Below are 22,270 nucleotides of genomic sequence, written 5' to 3'. Positions count from 1 at the left end.
TATACGCTTCCAATCGCAAAACGCAACATACTGTTAGCCATCTATACTTTGGTAGCGCAACTAGTCAGTGGATGAGAGATTTGATTTTTCACGCATCCATCACATGCCGCTATGGGGAAAAATGTTTTATTTTCCTGATATAAGACGGTTAACAGTGAAACATTTAGGCGGGAAAGGTAGGAATATCCATTCTCTTTGTTCTACATACGTTCGTTTTTTGTATTATTGCACTCGTTTCATAAAAATTGAGATCCGGCTGGTAGGAGCATTAGTTTGAGGTTGGAAAACCAGGATATGTGAGGTTAGTTTCATTGGAACTTTCGCCTGAACGATTTTTGCGCTTGAATAAAACACGCTTCGGAACATTCTCCGCTGCCCCTAAAAATACCATTGGGTAGATAAATGAATTCTCTACCATTGGATCTCATTCAATTTCATACATAAGTGAAGTAAGCGGTGAAAATAAATATTTTGTTCCGAATGTTTTGAAACCATGAATGAGTTTGACATTGCTCTCGTCAACCATCATCATGACGACAGCAGCACACCCCACCGGACGAATTGTCGCATTGGGAGCGAATTAGCCATTTACACTTTGATAGCGCAACTAGTCAGAGGATGAGAGATTTGATTTTTCACGCATTCATCACATGCCTCTGTGGGGGAAAATGTAAATGTTTTATTTTCCTGATATAAGACCCCGACCAACCAGTCTTCATAATTCTTTATAGATCTTTGACCAACGATGGCGATCGCTAACGGTTCAAAACGAATCTATATCGATCGCTATCGAAAATCACTGACTGGTTGACCGGGACGGTTAACAGTGAAACAGTTAGGCGGAAAAGATAGGAATATCCATTCTCTATGTTCAACATACGTTTGTTTTTTTTTTTGTATTATTGCACTATTTTCATAAAAAAATCAGATCCGGCTGGTATGAGCACTAGTTTGAGGTTGGAAAACCAGGATATGTGAGGTTAGTTTCATTGGAACTTTCGCTTGCGCGATTTTTGCGCTTGAATAAAACACGTTTCGGAACATTCTCCGTTGCCACTAAAAATACCAGTGGATAGATAAATGAGTTTTCTACCATTGGATCTCATTCAATTTCATACATTACTTCACTTAAGCGGGGAAAATAAATATATTCTTCCGAATGTTTTGAAATCTTGAATGGGTTTGACATTGCTCTCGTGAAACATAATCATGACGACTGCAGCACACCCCAGCGGACGAATTGTCGTTTTGGGAGCGAATACTACAGAACACAAGCATGCTCCCTCTCTCTGGTAGGGATCGAACGATGTGACCAAAGACAAATTAAAGACCCCCATGTCCCTTGCAGTTGCCCAAAATTTTATGGCTAATAAGGTAATCTAGAATGTCGTTCAAAGTGTACTGCGATCTGTCAAACTTGGGTATCTTTTGCCATACCGAGGGACCAAATGCAGTACTAGAAGTGGTACCCAATCTGAGCCCGAGTATGACGGACCTGATGTGACGTTTAGCTTGTGTAAACCATAAATTAATCGAACTGAATCAACTGAATACCTAAAGCTATCTCTGAACATTTCATTCTCTTGCTTTCTATTGCATTTAGATCTCTCGCTATCTCAATGGTTCCTTCGATATCGAAATGTGGAGAGTCGACTGTCCAGTTTATTTTACATATTCATCTTAATTTTATCAAATGCGTGAAATTTTCAACACGTGGGTCATGCGTAACAGAAATAAAAAAAAAAAATGTTTGGAAGAATTCGCTATCAGCTCTGTAAAATCAGCTGATAGCGAATTCTTCCAAACATTTTTTTTTTATTTCTGTTACGCATGACCCACGTGTTGAAAATTTCACGCATTTTTTCACGCTCGTCAAAAAATACTGTTTTAAGGCTGGTTTGCTACTGATAAGAAAAGAAATCGCCTATCTCGATGCGTGGAACATTTCTTCCAAGAAATGGTCCAGAAAATCACATTTTCCTGATCGCAGTACGCAGTTGAGAAGAAATGTCATTACAAATGGGGCTCTCTGTAGGAAATTTCTTGACCGTTTCAGTCAAGGAATTTCTTTACATTTCTTGAGCGATACAGCATACTTAGCTTTAGGCACGAGACTCACTAGTTTTGGAATGCGACATTCATATTTTACTTATTATTCTAGTACTAAGTGCGTTCCTTATCTGATTTTCTGTAACTGATAAATAATTGGACCACATTTTATTAAGTACAATAATAAACGATTATTAGGGACCGTCCAAATATTACGTAACGCAACAGGGGGAGGGAGGGGGTCTTGCATAGTGTTATGGTCCATACAAAAAATAAAAAATGCAATCTTGCGTCTGGAGGTGAAAAAATGCTGACAAACTTGCATCTAGCCATAGCCATCTTTATTTACAGAAGAGAGGATCGATGAAGAGAAATCGATCATGCGACTTACGCCTTTATTCTAGCACACGCTTGATATGTGCAACTGTATGAGCCTCTGTACGTGCCATAAATTCTTTTGTTCTCATGACTTTTACTGTGCGCCGTGTGTTGGTGCTGTCTCTCTCTTCCTCACGGGCAACTTGAAAACAGGGCGCACAGTAAAAGTCAAACGTTTTATAGCATGCATAGGCTCATACACCCCATTAAACATTTGACAGTTCAACAGCCGACTAAATTGGTTGAAAAATCGGTCGATTGTTGCACCGACGCTTATGGAAGTTTAACACAGCGATCAACTGACTAATCGCTAGATTAAATAGGGTGACCGAGGAAATCTTATGTTTAGTAGGTCAACTTGCTTGGATTTTACTTAAAATACCGATTTGTCTACCTATTTAGTAGGATTGCGTCGGCTCACCCAATTAAATCGGGTGCTATTCGGTTGATCCCAATGTTAATCTTCCATAAGCGTCAGTGCAACAATCGACCGATTTTCCAACCAATTTAGTCGGCTGGTGAACTGTCAAATGTTTAATGGGGCATGTATTCCAGGGGGCTATTTTCTTGAGTGTTCGTGATTGAAATTTACCCCCATTTTTCCTGCTGCCCTCGATATCTCGCGTAACAGTTCTAAAGGGCCAATGATCAAATTGTAAACAAATCGGGTTTTGATACCATTCGATAGCATCTCCCAACACCCACAAACTATGCAAACATTGTCAACATAATCATAAAACTTACCGTTATAAACTCGGTTTTCAAAACGGCCAATAACCGCTTTTTTCCAAATCATTCATTGGCCCCCACTCGAAAAGGCCAATGATTGGTTCTCGCTCCATCAAGAGGGCCTACAATCGGGAAATTTCGCAAACTGTCATTGGCCTTAAGCTATCAGTACACACTTTGCCAAATGTGCAAATATTTGCCAAATTTTGACAAATTTATTTGTCATATGTGTACTGACCAAATATATTTGCACAAACATTGATGTGCAAATATTTGTCTAATTTTGTAATAGCCAATACTTGAAGATATGAGGAAATATATATTGCAAAAGTATGCCAAAACAAGTTTTATTTGGTCAACTTTGCAACTCCGTTCAGTTCTCGAGTGGCAAACATGGACAAATAAGAGTTTGTCAAATGTTTGTCCACCGTGTACTGACCTTTGGCAAACAATAGGCAAACGGCAAACGTTAGGCAAACGTCTGAAACGTCAAATAGCCAAATATTTGCACACTTGACAAAGTGTGTACTGATAGCTTTAGCATGGTGAGAGGCCAATGACTCTCTCTTGCTCATTCATTGAAAACCGAAAAGGCCTAGCCTTGGGCCAAGCACGCTAATAAAATTCTATTTTGGCCAATAAAAAAGGCCCATGCCTTGATGAAAATCGAAAATGGGCCAAGCATTTAAACTTATCATTTTTTCCACATTTTTGTCAGTTTTCAGAATAAAATCAATTATTAGCGTGTAGTAATAGTAAATCGTCACTCAACTAGCAAGAAATCACATTTATTGAATTGAATACTGAAAAATAGGAATTGAAAATGTGGTGAATAATATTCAAATCGAATTTTCTCAGAGTCAGCGATCTGAGGATTGGCCCTTTTGAATTGTTACGCGAGATATGTCCCACGCAGTCAGTCGACATCGACACGGGTCGACATTCAACGGCTGTCAGGCGTATTTTTTTCTTCTTTTTTTGTCGAGCTCCCCGCATGAAACGTCAAAACAAAGTGGTTAACCAAGATGTCGGATTTGAAGTAAGTTTGGCCTGGCTGTGTGGCGTCGCAATTTATTGCAAAATTTGCCGGAAAATCTCGTTCGATTCGGAGTGAAAACCACCGGAAAGTGTTCCCGGGGAGTCGGTGAAGTGCGAGTGCTAGAAAGTGGAATGTTTCTGATCGGAACCGTGGCGTAGTGATCGATTTCAGTTTGGCTTGTACATGTGTTATTTTTTTTCTTCTCTTATTCCTCTTCTGTGTGGCGGAGGCAGTGGCAATCGCCTTTGGCGGTGGCAATTTCGGGTTTTGTGCGGCTTTTGAAGCCGGAAAGTGAAAACAGGATTTTGTACTGGTGGACGTCCCCGAGGAACGTCGGTTGTCTCACTCCGAAATCGAAATTTGTGCAATCGATCGATCTACGACTACATAATAAATTCCCCGTCCAGGGGTGAAGTGTGAAGAAGGGTGGTGATACTAAAAATAGTCTCGTTTTCCGCATTTATTTCTTGTCCGTTCCTGTTCCCGTTGATGATGTCCAGTGACGACTTGCTCAGTTATGAGCTGGCGGAAGGTGAAGATCCGGCCCTTCTGAATGAGGACGAATTGCTGCTGTCCGACGATGGTAAGCTGAGTGGGGGTGGGAGGTTTCTCCTAATTTGGTACTGTAAAGAAGGAAATCGATTTTCGGTGCAACCAATTGGTTGCATCTACAATCGAGAGAATTGTTTCCTGGGAATGATGACATAGGGCTGGGGCCTTATTACGATTACTTGAGTGGAAGTATATGGTTTATATGAATGGGTTGTGTTATAAAATTATAGTTAAACATTAGAAGCTATTATAAAATTGTTTCTGAGGTTCCTCAGAGAGGGTTGATTGGATAATGTCCCGGTTGGAACTTCTGGGGTCTGACCAGCCTTCATTCTGACCTTTTGTTTCATTATTTTATTAGTATCGTTTCAAACATTACATTCATTTCTTATATCTGTGTATTCTGTGTTAGGCAACATAATCATTCTAATTTAGTACAACTAAATTTAGCTTCTATTAACATTTTGACAACAGCATATTACATTTCATTTGCCGTAGTAGTTCAAAATTATAAGCAGTGATTTAATCAGTCGAGTACTGAAACATCGCTTCTTGATAATGATGCAAGTCTCCAGCATACCCATATTTGGCATGCTGTAACTTTATTTCCGTATGAGCAATCGGCATGAAATTTTGGCAGAGAGTTACAAATATACTCAATTTCATTATCACAAATTATAAAAATAATCAAAACACCGCTAAAAAAATAAGCACCAGGTGAAATCGCTCAAAATAATAGTAGTATTTCTTTTGTAAATGTTTTTTTCAGCAACAATTTTGTGAAAGATTGGCTTGTTTATGCATTTATAGCTTGAGTGGAAATTGTTAAAACGATGAGTAAAGAAAAATTTAAAAACTCAAGTACAGCAGATATTTATATTATTATTTTAAGCGATTTCACCTGGTGCTTAATTTTTTACCCGATAGTGTGAAAAATTTTATATCTTGTGAATATAAAATTGAGTACATTTGCAGTTTTCTGTAATTTCATACAATTTTCTCATAGGGAAACAAAGTTACAGCACGCCAAAGTTGAGCATTTTGTAAGAAAATCGGCTTCGACTACTATTATTCTGAACACAATGTCCATGTCGGAATTCGAACTGTTCATTAGCAAAAATTGAATTTTCGATTATGTGAACCATCATTCTGTTCAAAATGATCTCTTCAACATGTTTACTGATGGAGCAAAGCAAGCTGATTGGATATATTGCCGCAAGCTTCAGCAGGATTTTTGTCCGGTTTTAAAATTGGTACAACTTTGGCATTTTTCCATGTGCTTTCCATAATCTACTCTCTAGATGAGGATGTAAAAATTTCATTATCTCCATGGGCTTTCAAATTTCTGATTTTTTTAAAACAATAGTTCTTATTTCTCCTTAAATCAGTTCCCAAGGAAATTGTGAGGACGTTTTCTTGATTAAGAATGCTTCCAAAATCCAGAGTAACCTAATTTTTAATTGGTCTAGTGAATCCTAAATTGAAATTTTGCTCGCTTTCAAACTGCATAGCAAGTTAATGAACTTTTTCTCAATTAGTAATAATTTGTTTTCCTCTTTCAATGCCAATTGGCTTTATTTTTTTTTTCAAACATTAAGATAATTTCCAAAAGGGGTTATAGCCAGGGCTCAAACGAGAAATTTAGTTTTCAAAACTTTTGCTTCCTATTTAAGAAACACGTTTTTTAATTTCTTTTTGCAGATCCTGTCATACAATTTTCATAGCATGATCACAAGTGCGTCGAGATTGCATTTTCCTCACGTTTTTAAGACGGATCAAGTGTTCAAGATCATCGTCTGTAATCATGGATTCGAATTTTACGTCACATTTGAGTATTGCAATGCCCCTTGCTTTAAAAATGGATTTTGTTAAAATTTCGAGAGCATTGTCATAATCAAGTTTTGTTTGCAAAGAAATGTAACATCAAGATTTAATTATTGCTATCGATGTATGTTTCATATGGATTCCAGTCTGCTTGTAAATAATTGAAAGTGGCGCTGGTAGCACAGACAAACATAACGTCACACTCTCATCATTGTCCATCGACCACCTTTTTAACGGTCGATTAAAAACTATAGTAGGTGGCCAATCCACCACCCGCAGCGCTCGCATAGTTTTTGTTCGCGTTTGACGTTTACACACTACCGCCATCTGTTGGCCCGTCGGCCAAACACACTAGTTTTAGCATTGTGCGTACATGTCCTCGTGACTAGGATTTTGATCGAGATTTGTTCTAAGTGTTACGTCTGTTTATCTGTGCTGATAGGATTGAGAAACGCTTCATGCGATATTTGAAATGTAACAGGGACACGATCGTAATCAGAATCAGCATGAGTAACCAGTTGGCTGCAAAGAGTGACTAGAGGTTGGATTGATATGTCCAGTTGAGACTTCATGCCAAAAGGAAGAATGGTTTATCATAAGTACTCTGGTCTTCAATACTGAGAGATTTCCTTTGGCACTCTAAATTGGTTCTGTCCATGTAGTTTTAGAGCTCTAAAGTTTATCAAGCTTCATTTTTTGGACGACTTCCATGCCTTTAGCGTCTTTTCTTACCTTTTAACCTCTCAAAAACGTAACCTTATTCAAAACTCTATTCAAAAGTACAGCGTAAATGTAAATGAAGTTTCGCAAGATTACTCAATTCATACATTAATCTTAATAAAGTCGAGTTGGTTCAACATATCTCACAGAGAACAACAAGAAATGCTTTCTAAACTCTTGTTGGAATATTCGAAACCACAAAAACAAAAATGTTGTTAAAATAATCTGTACTTGTTTTAGTTCTGTCCGTCACCAACATACGCTATATATTAACATACTGATGAATTATAAAAGCTAGAAATTCCTCCCTTTCTTATCAAACGAATTCGGTCATATAATAATACGTTCGATTTAGTACGAATCAACGAGAGCATTCCATATTGGAAATTTCAGCGATGTGTATCGATATCAAATTTGGGTAAATGTGAATCAATCATTATATTAGTGAATACTGTACGGTAGATAAAAAAATGGAGTTTGCACTTGTGCACTTGTTTCGAAGAACAATCATGACAATCATACTACAATTTCTTAGGTTTGTGTGATATTTTCGTCTTACAGAATGCTTTGAACCAAGTAAAAAAAAAATAATTTCTTCTTGCGGAAAATATAATACTATTCAATAAGATTCAAAAGTTTTCATTAAAGACTATTTTCCATATAATTTATAATACTTTGTAACAATCTCAATCTCCTAAATTTTTAACTATGAATTATATTGTATGCGTCATACAAAAAAAAGTAGTAGCTTCGAATTGTTTAGTTCTACAAGAAAATACGATTATTTGAACCATCATAATTTCTGGCACAAAAAACGTTTCCCGTGTTTTAAGTATTACTTTGTACGTAAAGATAATTTAATGCAAATGGTGAAGTATTGTGAGGCAAATGTAGAAACTGAGTTTCTAACAACCAATTAAGAACACAGTGTTACTCAACCTCAGTTTTTTTACTAGATAATACATCCTAAAATATATATTTGAAACAGTACCAGGATATCGATTTGCATTTTTAGAGAGTATCAAAAACGAATTTAGTTCAAACTTCTTGTGATTCGTTTATTTAAGGTATTACAGCAAAGTGTAAAGCAATACATAGGTGATTGCTAAACCATAATTGATAAACCATAACTACTGTAGTAGTTGCACCTGAAAGAAAGACTGATATTAGTATGGTGAATCTTCTGAAGATACTGAAAAAATGAATTTAGGTGCTTTTATTTAAAAAATGAGTGGTGATAGTTTGTAAGTGTTATTTACATTGTTCTGACTGTATTGTTGAGATGTAGTATTTTGAGATTCTGTGATAATTAGTCTTGTTTACTGTCTATAAAAAAAGAAAAAAAAAAAAACATTGCCAATTATAAAAATAACAAAGACAAGAAAAAAAAAACGTTTAAGCAAGACAAATATATTTTGATAGCAATTTTTTATTACAAACAATACAAAAAAAAATCACAAAATAGCAATTGAAATATGTTTAATGATAAATCATTACGTCGTTAAGGGTCGAGGTCAAAATATTTAAAACCGACCTGAAGGTTCACCACTACTATCATGTAAAATAGGTACTTGAAAGAAGTTACAACCCAATAGTTAGAATCCCACTGTGCAGTCAACTTTCCCAGTTTTGCAGCCAGTCAGAAAGTCAAACTTTAGGTAGCGACCAGTTTAAGATTCAAAACGCCCCACGTTTTCTTATCGTTTATCCAGAGAGTGGCATCAAGCTCGAGCAGCACGAGGAGGAGTTCCTGCTCAGCGAATCGGAAGACTGGGTCGCCAAGCAGCTCGCCGCTAAGGAGAAGGAAGCAGCTCAACGTCAGTCGAAAAAATCGGATACCTCAGCGACGACCACAACAAAGACGACGACTCCAACCGTCGTTCCTGCTCCTAGGGAAGATGCAGCACCACCACAGCCGAAGAAGATCGCCAACAACGCCGAACGAATGCCACCTTCGTCGCAGAAGCAGCAGCAACAGCGTAGTGAAATACCAAAAGAGGTATCGCATCCTGTTCCGGAAGTGAAGAAAGAAATCATCAAACCAGAAATAGTGCAACCAGTAAAGGAAGTTCCTCGACAGGAAGTTCAACCGATCGTAAAAGATGAACCTCCTTCCAGTCAGGAGACGATCTTGCCAGCCTCGACAGAATCCGAATCCGGCAGGGATACCACAACGGACATGTCATCCGTATCGGGTTCTTCTCTCGTTCCGGAGTCAGCCTCAGGAACCTCTCTGTTCACGGAATCCTCCGTGTCGCAAACGGATTTGGATGTTTCATCTGCTCGGGAGTCGACCCAAACGGAGGAAGAAACGGATGCCGTTTCTTCGCAAGCCTCCACCCAACCGGAAGCCAAAGATTCGAAGGCTTCTTCAAACGAAAAGCCCAAATCCTCCAGTCAACAGTGCGACACCACCTCAACTGAGGACGTATTGGATTTGTACGTTAAGGATCGTGAACAGGACTTTTCCTACGATACCGATGAATCTACAGAGAAACGTGACTGGAAGCACGAAACCAGCAATAAGAATTCCTCTGCGTCCCATCATCAGCAACAGCAATCCCATCGGCCGCATTCAAATAGGCCCAACAATTACAAACATTCCGGCGACTCCAGTGGATCTTCTTCGGGAGAACAACACTTCCCGCCTCATGGAATGCTGCCACATCCGGGAGGTCCCGGAGGACCAGGTTTCGGCCCAGGTCCATTCCGAGGTGGTATGCGACCTCGTTTCCCACCGCGACCCGGTTTTCCCGGTGACATGAACAACTTCCGCAACAGTCGGATGAACTTTCCCATGGGGGGTCGACCACCGTTTCCGCCACGTGGACCTCCATTTGATCCCATGATGCGACCGGGAATGATGCGTCCCGGTGATCGGCCGCCTTTCGATCCCATGCGTGGAGGACCACGAATGGGACCCGGTGGACCAATGTATCGTCCAGGTGGCCCCGGTGCTCCCCCACCCGGTGGACCTCCTTTCGGCCCAATGGGTGGACCAGGTAGAGGCCCAGAAATGCCCTCTGGTGGTCCTCCAGGTCCAATGGGAGCAATGCCGATTCATCCGCCTCCACTTCTTGGATTCGATAATCCCCCCCTTGCGGCAGTCCCAGCTGTGCCTGTGATTCCCGCCACTCCGGTTCTTCCCAGAAAGGTTTTGATCAATCCTAATTTCAAGGGAGGTGTTGAAGCAGCAACTAGTAAGTTCAATTGTATTCCGTAACCGACGATGAACTCGTTACCTAACATTACACTCTCTTTTTCTCCCACGCAGATCAACTGATGCGCGACGCGCTCAGCAGCCAACAGTTCCTGGCCAACATCAACAGCCGGCCGGTCAGTGACGAAGAGCTGCTCCGACAGCAGGAAGAGTTCATCAACAAGAACCGGATCGAAGTGGAGAAACGTCGCTTTGAGCGATCGCCATCCCGCGAGCGGGAAAGGGAACGCGATCGTGATCGGGACCGGGAGCGGGACAGAGATCGCGACAGGGAGCGTGACCGTGAACGAGATCGGGATCGGGAGCGCGATCGGGAACGGGGTCGTTCGAGGGAACGGGAACGCGACCGCGACAAGGATCGCAGCGACAGGGAACATCGCGATCGGTCGCCACGGGATCGGTCGAGGTCACCGCGGCGGCATCGTGCCGGAAGTCGGGACCGGGACACGAACCGGCCGCCCAGAAGGAATTTCCCATCGCGGCGCCATGGTAGTCGCGATCGGGACGACGACAATCGGTATCCGAAGAGGCGGAAGAGTGGCGACTTTGGGGACAATCCGAGGAGCAACAATGACGTGAGTATTGGATAGAAGGTTCAAGGGTTTTTTAGGGATTTGGACACTATTTCAATGCAACTCTTTAAAAAGTCTTTATCTCTAAAAGAAGGTTTCTAAAGTTTCTTTATTTTACCCAACATGATCTCTAATGACACTGTTTTTTCTATCCTCATTAATTAATCTTTGTGCGAAATTCTTGAAGCTTCAGAAATATTTTCAAAAAGTTTTTCGTAACTATTCTACAGGTACTTTTGGAATTTATTCTCAGAATCATCGAGGAAAAACTTAAGTAATTCTTATGATTTTTCCAGATGTTTTTGGTGGAGCACCTCCAGGAGTTCTTCCAGGGATCTTTCCTATGTTTCTATTAATTGTAGCAGGAATTTGTCCAAAAAATCTTCTAGCGATTTCTTAACCGAAGTTCAGATCAATTTCTCCAGAATTTGTTGCAGGAAATTATTTAGTAATCCAACATAACTACTCTTAGTCATTTACACAGGGATTACTATTATCATATTCCCAGGAATTAACTCAGATTGTTCCAGTTATTCTGCCCCCAATTTCTCCAGATGATACTCTAGGAAATTTTTCAAAGATTTATACAGGTATTCTTCCAACAAAATGTACAAAGGTTTCCTACATCGATTGTTTTCAGTAGACAACTGAAAATCAATTTCTCAGGGATTCTTTCAAGAATTCATGCACAATTTCTTCCAGCAATGGTCTGAAAAATCTTCAGCGAATATTTCAAAATGTCTATCAAAAACGGTTTCAGAAATTCCACTCAGCCAATGGACAAAAATTCAAAGTTCTGCCATTTTTGCAATTTTTGGCATATTGTTTTATTTTAGCTCCAATGAAATATAGATTTTTACTTTCTCGAGTACTTTTTTTTTTTCAACAACATTTATTCAACAAATTGATATAAATCTGGCTCCAATTCAATTAGTTCCTTGACAACCGGTGTCATGTGAGAACTAAATTAGACTACGGAACTTTTATATACGTTAAACAAAATAATAATCATCAACTTGTAATTAAACTTAGTCTTCCTTTCAGACTTTTTAAGAAGCAAGGTGTTGTAAACAGTACAGCTGTTGGGACAATAAGAGAATGCCAATACTAATCAATAAGAGAGTGCACAATGCTCACCGCATTATTTATTAATATAGATCAAAAGGGCATTATATCTATTTAACAAAGGATAGCACATTCTACAATATTCTGATGCTGCAATAGCAGCTTATCGGTAAGTGTAGAACTAGCCCTCGTGCGTTAAAATACACTCAAATAAAGATTAAAAAAAAAAAAAAAAAAGCTTATCGGTTTAAGGGTGTTATACACCGCAGGGACCAGAATAATTTTTCGTTTTTTTTTTCCTAGAACTATTTGAAACAGGTCCAGACAGGTCAACTCTATTTTTCTTCAAAACTGGTAAATTTGGGTATCAAACTTCATAACTTTCAAAAGCTAACTCAGACATGGTCGTGCGGAACTATTTCAGGAATACTGGTCATCCAGAAATATGAAAATAATCGACAATGTTACTTGAGGTCGGAATCTCCTAATTCTGCTAAAAAAATGGTTCACAGCGCAGTCACTGGATAATACCTTGAAGTGATTCCGCTCGACCATGTCTGAATTAGCTTAGTAACCCAAATTTGTCATTTAAGAAGGAAAATATAATTGGCTTATATGGGACCGGTTCCACGAAGGATCGATAAAATAAAGTAATAATAAATGTTCGAAGCTGGTCCCGTTTTCTAAGTTATTTCTTACATGGCATCAGTAATCGAAACTATAGAAAAAATTGAAGTAGGTCAGATTTATACCAATTAGTTGGGTAAATGTTTATCGATTGGTTATTTTTTTCACAGAATTTTGATCAGAGATTAGATTCTTCTTCTATGATTTTTTTTTTCGGTGGTTTGTGAAAAAAAAAATCCGAATTTTCGCTGACAATTAAGATAAGAGTAAGGAATTATCACGGTGATGCTGCTATATTTCACGCACGCTCCTAATTTCGCTCACTCTCATTTTATTCATATTTTTTATACATATTGGACTACGTAATCGCATATTATGTAACCATGGCTGAAGTAGAATTATTGAAAATACTAGCCGACAAAAATTTCTTTTGCAAAACATGTTTAACCCTCTAATACCCAACCCCGCCTTTAGACGGGGTACACTTTGGAATTTGGTGTATTTTTTCATAGCTCGGAAATTAAAATGATTTTATTTTTGGCTTAAACCTTAACTCATAACACGCATATAAGAAAAGTTTTTTATGATTTTTGAAACTTATTTGTATTATTAAAAATTGTTTGAAAAATTGTATTCTTATATAACCTACAAATGCCTGGGATTCATTTAACGTGTATTATAAAAAATCGTACCTTTTATATTTTTCTACGATCAACCTATCACAGTAGAAGAGCCTGATGGTATTGAAATGATTTCAAATCTGTTTTTCCGTTAGTTACACGGAAAATAAAAAATGTTCCAGAAAAAAAAATTAAAAAATCATATTTTCAAAAGTATAGTAAAAACTCAAATTTTTATTATTGTCAAAAATCAGTATCCCAAAGAGGATCCAAGAAAAAATTTAAAAGGATAGGGATGTTCAAAAATAAAAATAATAAAAATCAAAAACCAAAATTAATAAATTTGCGAAGAAAAATAAATCATTGCCCAAACCGTGTTTAGAATGATTTTAGATAACGAAAAATAATATTTAGATCGAAAACAAAAATTTGGGTATTAGAGGGTTAACATGTCAGTGAGCGAAATTAGGAGTGTTCGCGGGTACTTAACCCTCTCTTTCCCATGGTAGTACAGGTGATCCACCGATTTTCAACGAACGCGGGCTAAACCGAATTGGTACGAGTAGCTCAATAATAATTAGAATAAATTTATACGCTCATTTGTCTTATCAAACATCAAAATAAGTGACCTAAGGGTCAAACTATTGAAAAACAATCATTTTTTTTATTGTGGTTTTGAATAATATAGCTGATTTGGAATATCTTTTGTTAAAGAACTTTTTTTTAGAAACGCCATTTTGATAGTAAAATTGTCGAACAAAGCTGTGGGAAAGAAAGGGTTAACGGTATAAAGTTCCACCACATATTTCTCTAGGAATACCCCCAGTATTCCGAGCATGAGCATGAGCATGATTGACCGCCCGCAGTTGCTACTCCGTTATTGCAAGAACAGCTGTACTTACACAGGGAACCAACAGATGCTACTCAGGAGCAGTAGCATCTTAAATGTGCTCTCATCATTATAACAAACAATACCGGCGCCGGCTGCGTCCGAATGCAGGTCAATTTGAGGATGGGAGGGAAATGTTGACGTGTTACTTGCTTTCTGGAAGCCGAGGACTCCTCTGCACTTCCACAAGAAAACACTGGGAGTTTGGAAATAGGAAAGGATTCGTTTTGGTAAACGATAAAGATATAATATGATATGAATACGTAAGCACGGCTGACCGATGCCGATAGTGTGACTACTACGCGAACCAGACACGATCCTGATTTCGTTGCACGCTCCACAGGAGCATGCAACAGATTCAACGGATCTAACACTACTAATGCGTTTTGTTTTTTCTCCCGCACACTTTGTTTTTCTTCCGCGCAACGAGAACCGAATACAATTGATCCGGATTCCGTCGCACGCCCACAAAGGAGCAGGCAACAGTTTCAACAGATCTGACACTACTCTCTAGGAATACCTCCAGTATTCCATATAATAACTACTCCTGCACTTCTTCCAATCACTTCTAGAGTAATTTCCCTAGAAAAGTCTTCATGGATTCTTCAGATGTTCATGTGAAGTTTCACACCAGCAAATAATACAGTAATTATTCCAGTAATTCCTCGAATCGCTCATATATACATTTTCAGGGATTGTGTCCGATTTTTTTCAAGGAATTCCTTCAGTAAATGTAGGATATTACCCAGAAATTAGATTGATTATTTTTTCGACAATCATCCTAACAATGTATCCAGAGTATGCTCCAAATTTTCCTCAAGAGCCCAAGATTTCTTTCGGAGATCCTTGCAGGAGTTTATCAGAAATTTCTACAGAAGTTTGATCAGAGATTACTTAGGATTTCGGTCAAAAATATTTCCCGGATTGGGTTGGGAGTGTCTGCAGTGATTTCTAAAAAAACTTGAAAATCATGTTTACAAATATCATGTTAAGGTTGCCTCGTACCGTTCTATGTTACCATTCACCATGCACGCTGGTACACCATTTACCGTGCGTATAGTTTTCATCATGATTTAATTTTGTATCTTGAAGAAACGTTGTTGGTGGAGCAAATATGTTGCTAGTAGTGTCTACAGTCAATGTCGCATATTGGGTAAATAGTCAGAAAATAATTCTGATAGAAATTTGATTGCTGCTACATTACGAGGCTCATTCAAAACTTCAATGTGACTGTTATGCGGTTACAATTAGTAATGTGACATTTTGTGTAATTTTTTTTCGAATTTTCTAGAACAATCTCACAAGTAAGTTAATCGAAAATGTTTATCATTCGAGGACTCTCCACGGTATTAACTCGAAATCGACAAAAATGTCGAATGTGACAAATAGAAAAAGTTAATTGCAATCGTTGGCAAGAATGGATTAAAAACCGGGAAAATTATAGAGAAACTTTAAAGTAGATGGAGTACCGTGTACCTTTTAATTCCGCTCCTAAATGCTTATCTTTGACAGATACGCGTATTTCGACTACCACTTGCAGTCTTCTTCAGTGTCAGTTACTCGTATCCTGACATGAAGAAGACGGCTCCGATATGCCATATGCTACCTGAGCCGTCAATTAAAAATGATACATGTTTCGATTTGTTTTCTTCAAATCTTGTTCACTCTATTTGAAATTAATAGCCTTCATGGAAATCATGGAAGGAGGAATTTTCCATAAAATATATATTAAAACTTGAATATTTCTATTTTTCATCGATAGAAAATTTTAAGGATTTTCTGTAAGGTTAGACCATAAACTGAAACCCTGCGTAGGATAATTTTACGTTCATTCAAGTTTGATAATATCGTGATTCCAGGTATGCGTGTTCCGTGCTTGAGAAGCTCGATCAGGACCTCGTCCTTCCCTGAAGGTATTGTTAGAGAAATTCATGGTTGAAATCTTTTTTTTTTTTTGTTTTTTACAAGGGGGAAATCTGCAAACAGATCCCCTGAGAAGATAACTCAGGGAATGCGGGGATGACGCACCAACGACGACCCGCTAAAACCAGCCTATGCACTGTGCATGAGCAATTCATTTAGAATTGCTCAAGTGGTGAACAGTGCATCGACATGACCCTTGGACTCAGACCCTCATCTCCCCGGAACCACCTTACGGTATTTCTTCGGGAAGGGACCAGTGCATATAGCACAACACGTGTAGCAGAAGTAGCCTAGGCAAACTGCTTCTCCTAGCCGACTTAAACAATGTTACAAGGGACCAGCCTCGGCAGGGCTAATCCTCTGCAGCCAACTCTTGGTCGGCGCGCCATAGGCGCTGCAATTCTAACATAATGTGAGTGACAGCCGTAGTTACTGCATTCCAGCACTCGGCATCCGCACACATTCTCTCTATAATATTGTCGGGGGACGTGTCCCCTCCGCATGTAGTGAGCATGCGACCTCTCACAACAATGAAACGGGGGCAATCGAACACGACATGCTCCGCTGTTTCCTCTACACCAGCACAATTGGGGCACGCAGGAGATTCTGAGTGCCCGAACCTATGCAGGTACTGTCTATAGCAACCATGTCCTGACAGGAACTGTGTCAGGTGGAAGTTCACTTCCCCATGGCTTCTACCATACCAATCTGACACATTTGGTATTAGTCGATGGGTCCATCTACCCTTAGTGGAGTTATCCCATTCCTGCTGCCAGCTTCTGAGCGTTTCCTCTTTACACGTGTCGCGGACTCCTCTGGTACCCCTTTGGTTGAAGCATTGAACATCTTCCTTGATGATGAGCCCGATGGGCGTCATCCCGGCTATGATGCACACGGCCTCTTTAGATACCGTCCGGTATGCACTTGCTACTCTTAAGCACATTATCCTGTACGTGCTTTCCAACCGCTTTAGGTTTCTGTTCGTTCTAAGCGCTTTTGACCAGATTGGTCCTCCATACCTTAGTATGGATAGCGCCACGCTTGCCAGCAGCTTGCGTTTGCTGGCAATTACAGCAGAGCTGTTAGACATCATCCTCGAAAGCGCCGCTATAGCCGTAGATGCCCTTTTACAGGCATATTCAACGTGGCTAGCGAAGCTCAGCTTGTCATCGATCATTACCCCAAGATGCCTAAGGGATCGCTTGGACTCTATGGTGCAATCACCTACCGAGATAAGCGCCCGTTGCTCGGACTTGCGGTTGTTGACCACCACCACCTCAGTCTTATGACGGGCCAGTCCTAGTTTCCTAGACTTCATCCATTCCTCAACCAGGGAAATAGTGTGCGCTGCTGTCAACTCTACTTCCTCCATCGATTCACCATAGACCACTAGGGTGATATCGTCGGCGAAGCCAACAATCTTAACACCCGTCGGAAGGGGCAGCCTCAGTACGTCATCGTACATCGCATTCCATAACAGCGGGCCCAGGATTGAACCTTGAGGTACTCCCGCGGTAATTCGAACGCTTTTCTGCCCCTCCTCTGTGTCATACAGTAGAATCCTACCATCAAAATAGCTTTCTAGAAGCTTACACAACTGCACCGGTACCTTGAGGCGGTGAAGCGCGTGTGCTATTGCTTCCCAGCTTGCGCTGTTGAACGCATTCTTCACATCCAGAGTGACAACCGCGCAGTAACGGATGCCGCTCCTTTTATGCTCGATTGCCACATCAGCTGTTTGAACGACCGACTGGATGGCGTCCAGAGTAGATTTACCTTTTCTGAATCCAAACTGGTTGTTGGACAGGCCGTCCGCACTCTCCGTATACGGTACTAGTCTGTTGAGAATCAACCTCTCCAATAACTTGCCCGTCGTATCTAGTAGACAGATAGGTCTATACGCCGACGGGTCACCTGGTGGTTTCCCCGCCTTTGGTAGTAGCACCAATTTCTGTCGCTTCCATACATCCGGGAAGATTCCTTGATCAATGCAGCGTTGCATCGTGGTTCTGAACATGTCCGGATCCGTGTTCACTGCCGCTTTTAAGGCAACATTCGGGATACCATCGGGTCCCGGTGCCTTGTTTGACGCGAATGATTTCACGACTTCTGCCAGCTCTTCGTTCGTCACTCTCGCCACTTCTTCTCCTTCATCTGCCGCATACGGCGCTGGGGGCCATGGGCTTATGGGATGGTGCGGGAAGAGTACATCGATTATCGATCGCAGCAACTCGGGCGATTTCTCTTGGGGCGCTATGGCTCCTTTGGTCTTAGCCATTACCACTCTGTAGGCGTCACCCCATGGACTAGAATTGGCACTCTCGCATAGACTTTCAAAGCATGCCCGTTTTCGACTCTTGATTTCCTTTTTGAGAGCCAACTTTGCCTCTCTGAATGCTGCACCGCGTTCCTCTCTTTGTGCTTCTGTGCGTGCGCGTTGCATTCTTCGTCTAGCCCGAAGGCAGATTGCTCGAAGATTTGCAATTGATTCGCACCACCAATACACTGGCGGCCTGTTCTCTCTAGGAGGGGCTTTTCTCGGCATGGAAGCATCACACGCTCGTGATATCATAGCAACTAGCTCTTCACCGTTTAGGTCCAGAGTGTTTCGTTCGCGCCTCAGGGCTTCAGTGAATACTTCGCCGTCGAAGCGCGCTGTTTTCCATCCTCGGGCTTGGGTCGAGTTACATCGCGCTGCCTTCTGCCCGCCTGGTATTATACTATAGCGAATCGATTGATGATCGCTATGAGTATAACCGTCATCAACGCGCCAGTTCATGGTACCTAAAAGGTTAGGACTACAAAACGTCACGTCGATGATCGATTCTGCACCATTTCTGCGGAAGGTACTCACTGTACCCACATTTGCCAGCTCTACATTTAATGCGGCCAGGGATTCCAACAATAGCTGGCCTCTTTGATTGGTGCAGCGGCTACCCCACTCCACTGCCCATGCATTAAAGTCGCCGGCTATCACTACTGGCTGCCGATTAGCTAGTTCGGCCATCATCCTGTCAACCATGTGGGAAAATTCCTCAATCGACCACCTTGGGGGCGCGTAACAACTGCAATAGAACACGCCGTTGATTTTTGCTATCGCAAAACCGTCATTTGAGCTAGAGACTACTTCTTGGATTGGGTATCGTCCTGTCGTCCCTATAGCTGCTAGCTGTTGAGACCTATCCGCCACCCAGTTCCCGTTGTTGGCTGGTATGCGGTATGGGTCCGATAATAACACCACGTCAGTCTTGGTTTCCAAGACTGACTGCCAAAGCAGCTGCTGGGCTGCATCACAGTGGTTCAAATTTAACTGTGTTACTTCCGTTTTGGCTGCTTTGATACTCCGCTTGTGCCCGGACATTTGGGTCCGCCCGTTAAGTGTCCGTTGTCTGCTCTGTCGACACATATTAGGCACTTAGCGATTTGCTTACAATCGCTTGCCCTATGGCCTTCAGCGCCGCATTTTTGAATGGTTGAAATCTTAAAGAAAAGAAAACGTGGATGAAAGCGTTTAATGAAATTCTAAGAAATTCATGGAGCTGTTTCTTGAGTAACATGTGGGAAAAATATAGGTTGAATTCTTGAAAGAAAGGCTTCAGACTTTTTTTCAAAGTCTGGAGGAATCTGAGGAGGATTTCCTGAAATAAACTCTGGAAGCTTTCCTTAGAAAAAGTCCTTTTTTTGGTTTCTTTTCTCAGACAGTTACAATTTTTAAGTCACCCAGTCACTGTTGGTTCCCAGTCGTCCGGTCACAGTCGCCCAGTTGGTTCGATGATTTAGAAAATTCCATTTCATTTTCTTATGTTTTGCAGAGAAAGGATGACGATGAAGATCCGGAAATCAGAGCGTACCGGATGGAAATCGAGAAGCAGAAAGCTGCCCGAGAGAAGATTCTTCGAGATAAGGAAATGCGTCGGAAACAAGCGGCGGAGGAGAACAAGAAGCCGAGACCTTCGGTATGTATCTTCGGTCTTAATCACGTCCCCTAAACCCGAATTTTCGCTAACGCAACTCCTCTTCCCACAGGACCGTAAATCCGAGGAACCACCCGCCAAGTACACTCCGATCGTAGTGACCGAAAAGAAGATCATCTCCCTCAAAAAGAAATCCGAATTGGACGGCAAGCCGTCCTCGGATCGCCATTCATCGTCCTCGTCGTCATCGCGTAAGCCCCCCGCACTGCCGGTAGATTCGCCCAAGAAAGCCCCGGTGGCCACTTTGTCGGAAAATGATCCATCGAAGAAGGCTCAATCCGCTGCTCCGCCGCCCTCAGAAGAGGAACTAACCTATGAGCCTTCATTGTCCCCGAGCTCGCCCAAACGGAAGGTCATCGACAACCGCGATGAGCTGGATCTCTTCCTGGATGCGTACGAAGAAGAGCTACTGAACGAAGTCGATACTTCTTCGCCGCCGAAGGAGAAACCTCCCCCACTGGTCAGCAGCAACAATCGGGACAGTGGCCGCGAAGTTCGCGATAGTGGCCGCGAGAGTCGTGACAGTGGCCGCGACAATCGCGACAGCCGCAGTGGGTTTGGCTCCGGAAGTCGGCGCATCGTGATCAAACCGGTTTCCGGGTCGGATTCCCGCCAGAGCGAAAAGGACAAAGCTCCGCCGGCGAAAAAGTCCAGAGTATTTGATAGGCTAGATAAGCGGATAGGGGTCAATGATGCGGACAAACGCAAACTGCAAAGGTTAGTCAAGGACAATTGAGACAGCTTGAGACTCAACAAGAGGGATTAGGATTAGTGTTCTTGCGTGCACGTGTGGTGAGAGCTTGGATTTGGTTCCCTAGAGCAATTTCTGTTTATCCTTGTGTTCGTTCCAAGATTGTTCATTGATGTAACTAATTGTACAGTCAAGTGCTAGCTGTTGTTGAAAAAAATACCCGCTCTAGAGTATGTTACGCCTTAGGATTAGGATTTTATCATCTCCCAAATTCTTATAGCAGGTCCAACAGTTTTATCTAATTTACACTAAGCCGTTTTCGTTCATATAATCAGAACGAAGTCATAGCCCTCCCCTAATATCTAACAGGTAGGCTTAATCGCCTTACGTTCTACTGTAAGAACCGCTAGTACAAGGCTCAGGTTCGAACGAATAGCTTGACATCCAACCACACACGCTTAGCTTTTCCCTTGAAACTGCTATTTCTAATAACCATTTACATCGTAAGTAAGTCTATTGTGTAACGACAAAAGTTGAGCAAAAACTGTGAAAGTTAGTCTGTAGGCAACATTAACAAATTTTCAATTAAGCTAAAACCCACAAAACCCTCACACCAAGAGAGAGGGGAGTACCCATCAAGCCGACAAAGTTTAGTAACAAACTAAGTGAGAAAAGTACATAAATACGATTGCGCATACCAACATTCAAACCCGTCGAGACAAAAGGATTCCCTTACCGTCAGAGAGTGAACATTCCCTATTACCTATATATTCTTCACCAACAGGATGTCGCCGGAGGAGGTTGTAGTTTTCAGCGATTCCCGTTCAGATCGTCGGACCACCATCGGAAGCACGGTGGTTGTCGTTAAACGGGATCGAAGCCCGCGCTCACCCTCGGAAGACTACGAAAAAGACGACGAACGAAATCCGTCAAGGCGACATAAGAAATCTAAGAAAAGCAGGCACAGTAGAAAGCATTAGAGATTGAAATAGGATTAGGCTCTTGGGGAGTGATTGACGCTGGTGAAAAGTTCAGTGTTTTTTGCACGCGCATTATATTTTTGATTTTGTGTAGGGCATAATTTTGTTATTGTAAATATATTTTCTTTCATTTATTGTAAAATTTTGACATAGTGTATTTTTGATGTTGATAATGAACGGTTTTTTTCGTTCATAATAAAAGTTTTATTTATTTAAAAACCAAAAGCAATACATCGTTATCAATTAATTATTTATCTCTCGAACTGGAAGGCAAAAATTTGCATCATTAGATCAATCCAGACTTACATGAAATATTTGACTAGTAAGGAATTTCAAAATACTTTGATTATACTTTGTGTAACTAATTCTCTGACTATTTCACTCCATCTGCAAACGCCTCGAAGTTTGTATGGAAAAT

General features: G+C 41.0%; 1 protein-coding gene across 1 annotated transcript; it reads left to right on the top strand.

Moving 5' to 3' along the window:
- The first annotated feature begins 4,110 nt into the window (after positions 1–4,110).
- LOC5566550 (zinc finger CCCH domain-containing protein 18) lies at positions 4,111–21,968 on the top strand. Its single transcript, XM_001650879.2, has 7 exons — positions 4,111–4,195; positions 4,696–4,778; positions 9,004–10,491; positions 10,566–11,086; positions 20,020–20,163; positions 20,234–20,898; positions 21,657–21,968. The coding sequence occupies exons 1-7, from the start codon at positions 4,182–4,184 to the stop codon at positions 21,850–21,852; spliced, it is 3,111 nt and encodes a 1,036-aa protein (XP_001650929.2). The 5' UTR covers positions 4,111–4,181; the 3' UTR covers positions 21,853–21,968.
- The last annotated feature ends 302 nt before the right edge of the window (positions 21,969–22,270 follow it).

This window comes from Aedes aegypti, chromosome 3 (assembly GCF_002204515.2).
Source record: "Aedes aegypti strain LVP_AGWG chromosome 3, AaegL5.0 Primary Assembly, whole genome shotgun sequence".
Lineage (NCBI taxonomy): Eukaryota > Metazoa > Arthropoda > Insecta > Diptera > Culicidae > Aedes > Aedes aegypti.
This window is presented reverse-complemented; position numbering and strand designations above follow the sequence as displayed.

What these genes read in the sequence shown, in the direction of transcription:
- LOC5566550 (XM_001650879.2), top strand. An exon ending in AGGTGTTGAAGCAGCAACTA is followed by an intron (nt 10,492 to 10,565) that starts GTAAGTTCAATT and finishes TCTCCCACGCAG; the next exon opens with ATCAACTGATGCGCGACGCG. An exon ending in ATCCGAGGAGCAACAATGAC is followed by an intron (nt 11,087 to 20,019) that starts GTGAGTATTGGA and finishes TATGTTTTGCAG; the next exon opens with AGAAAGGATGACGATGAAGA.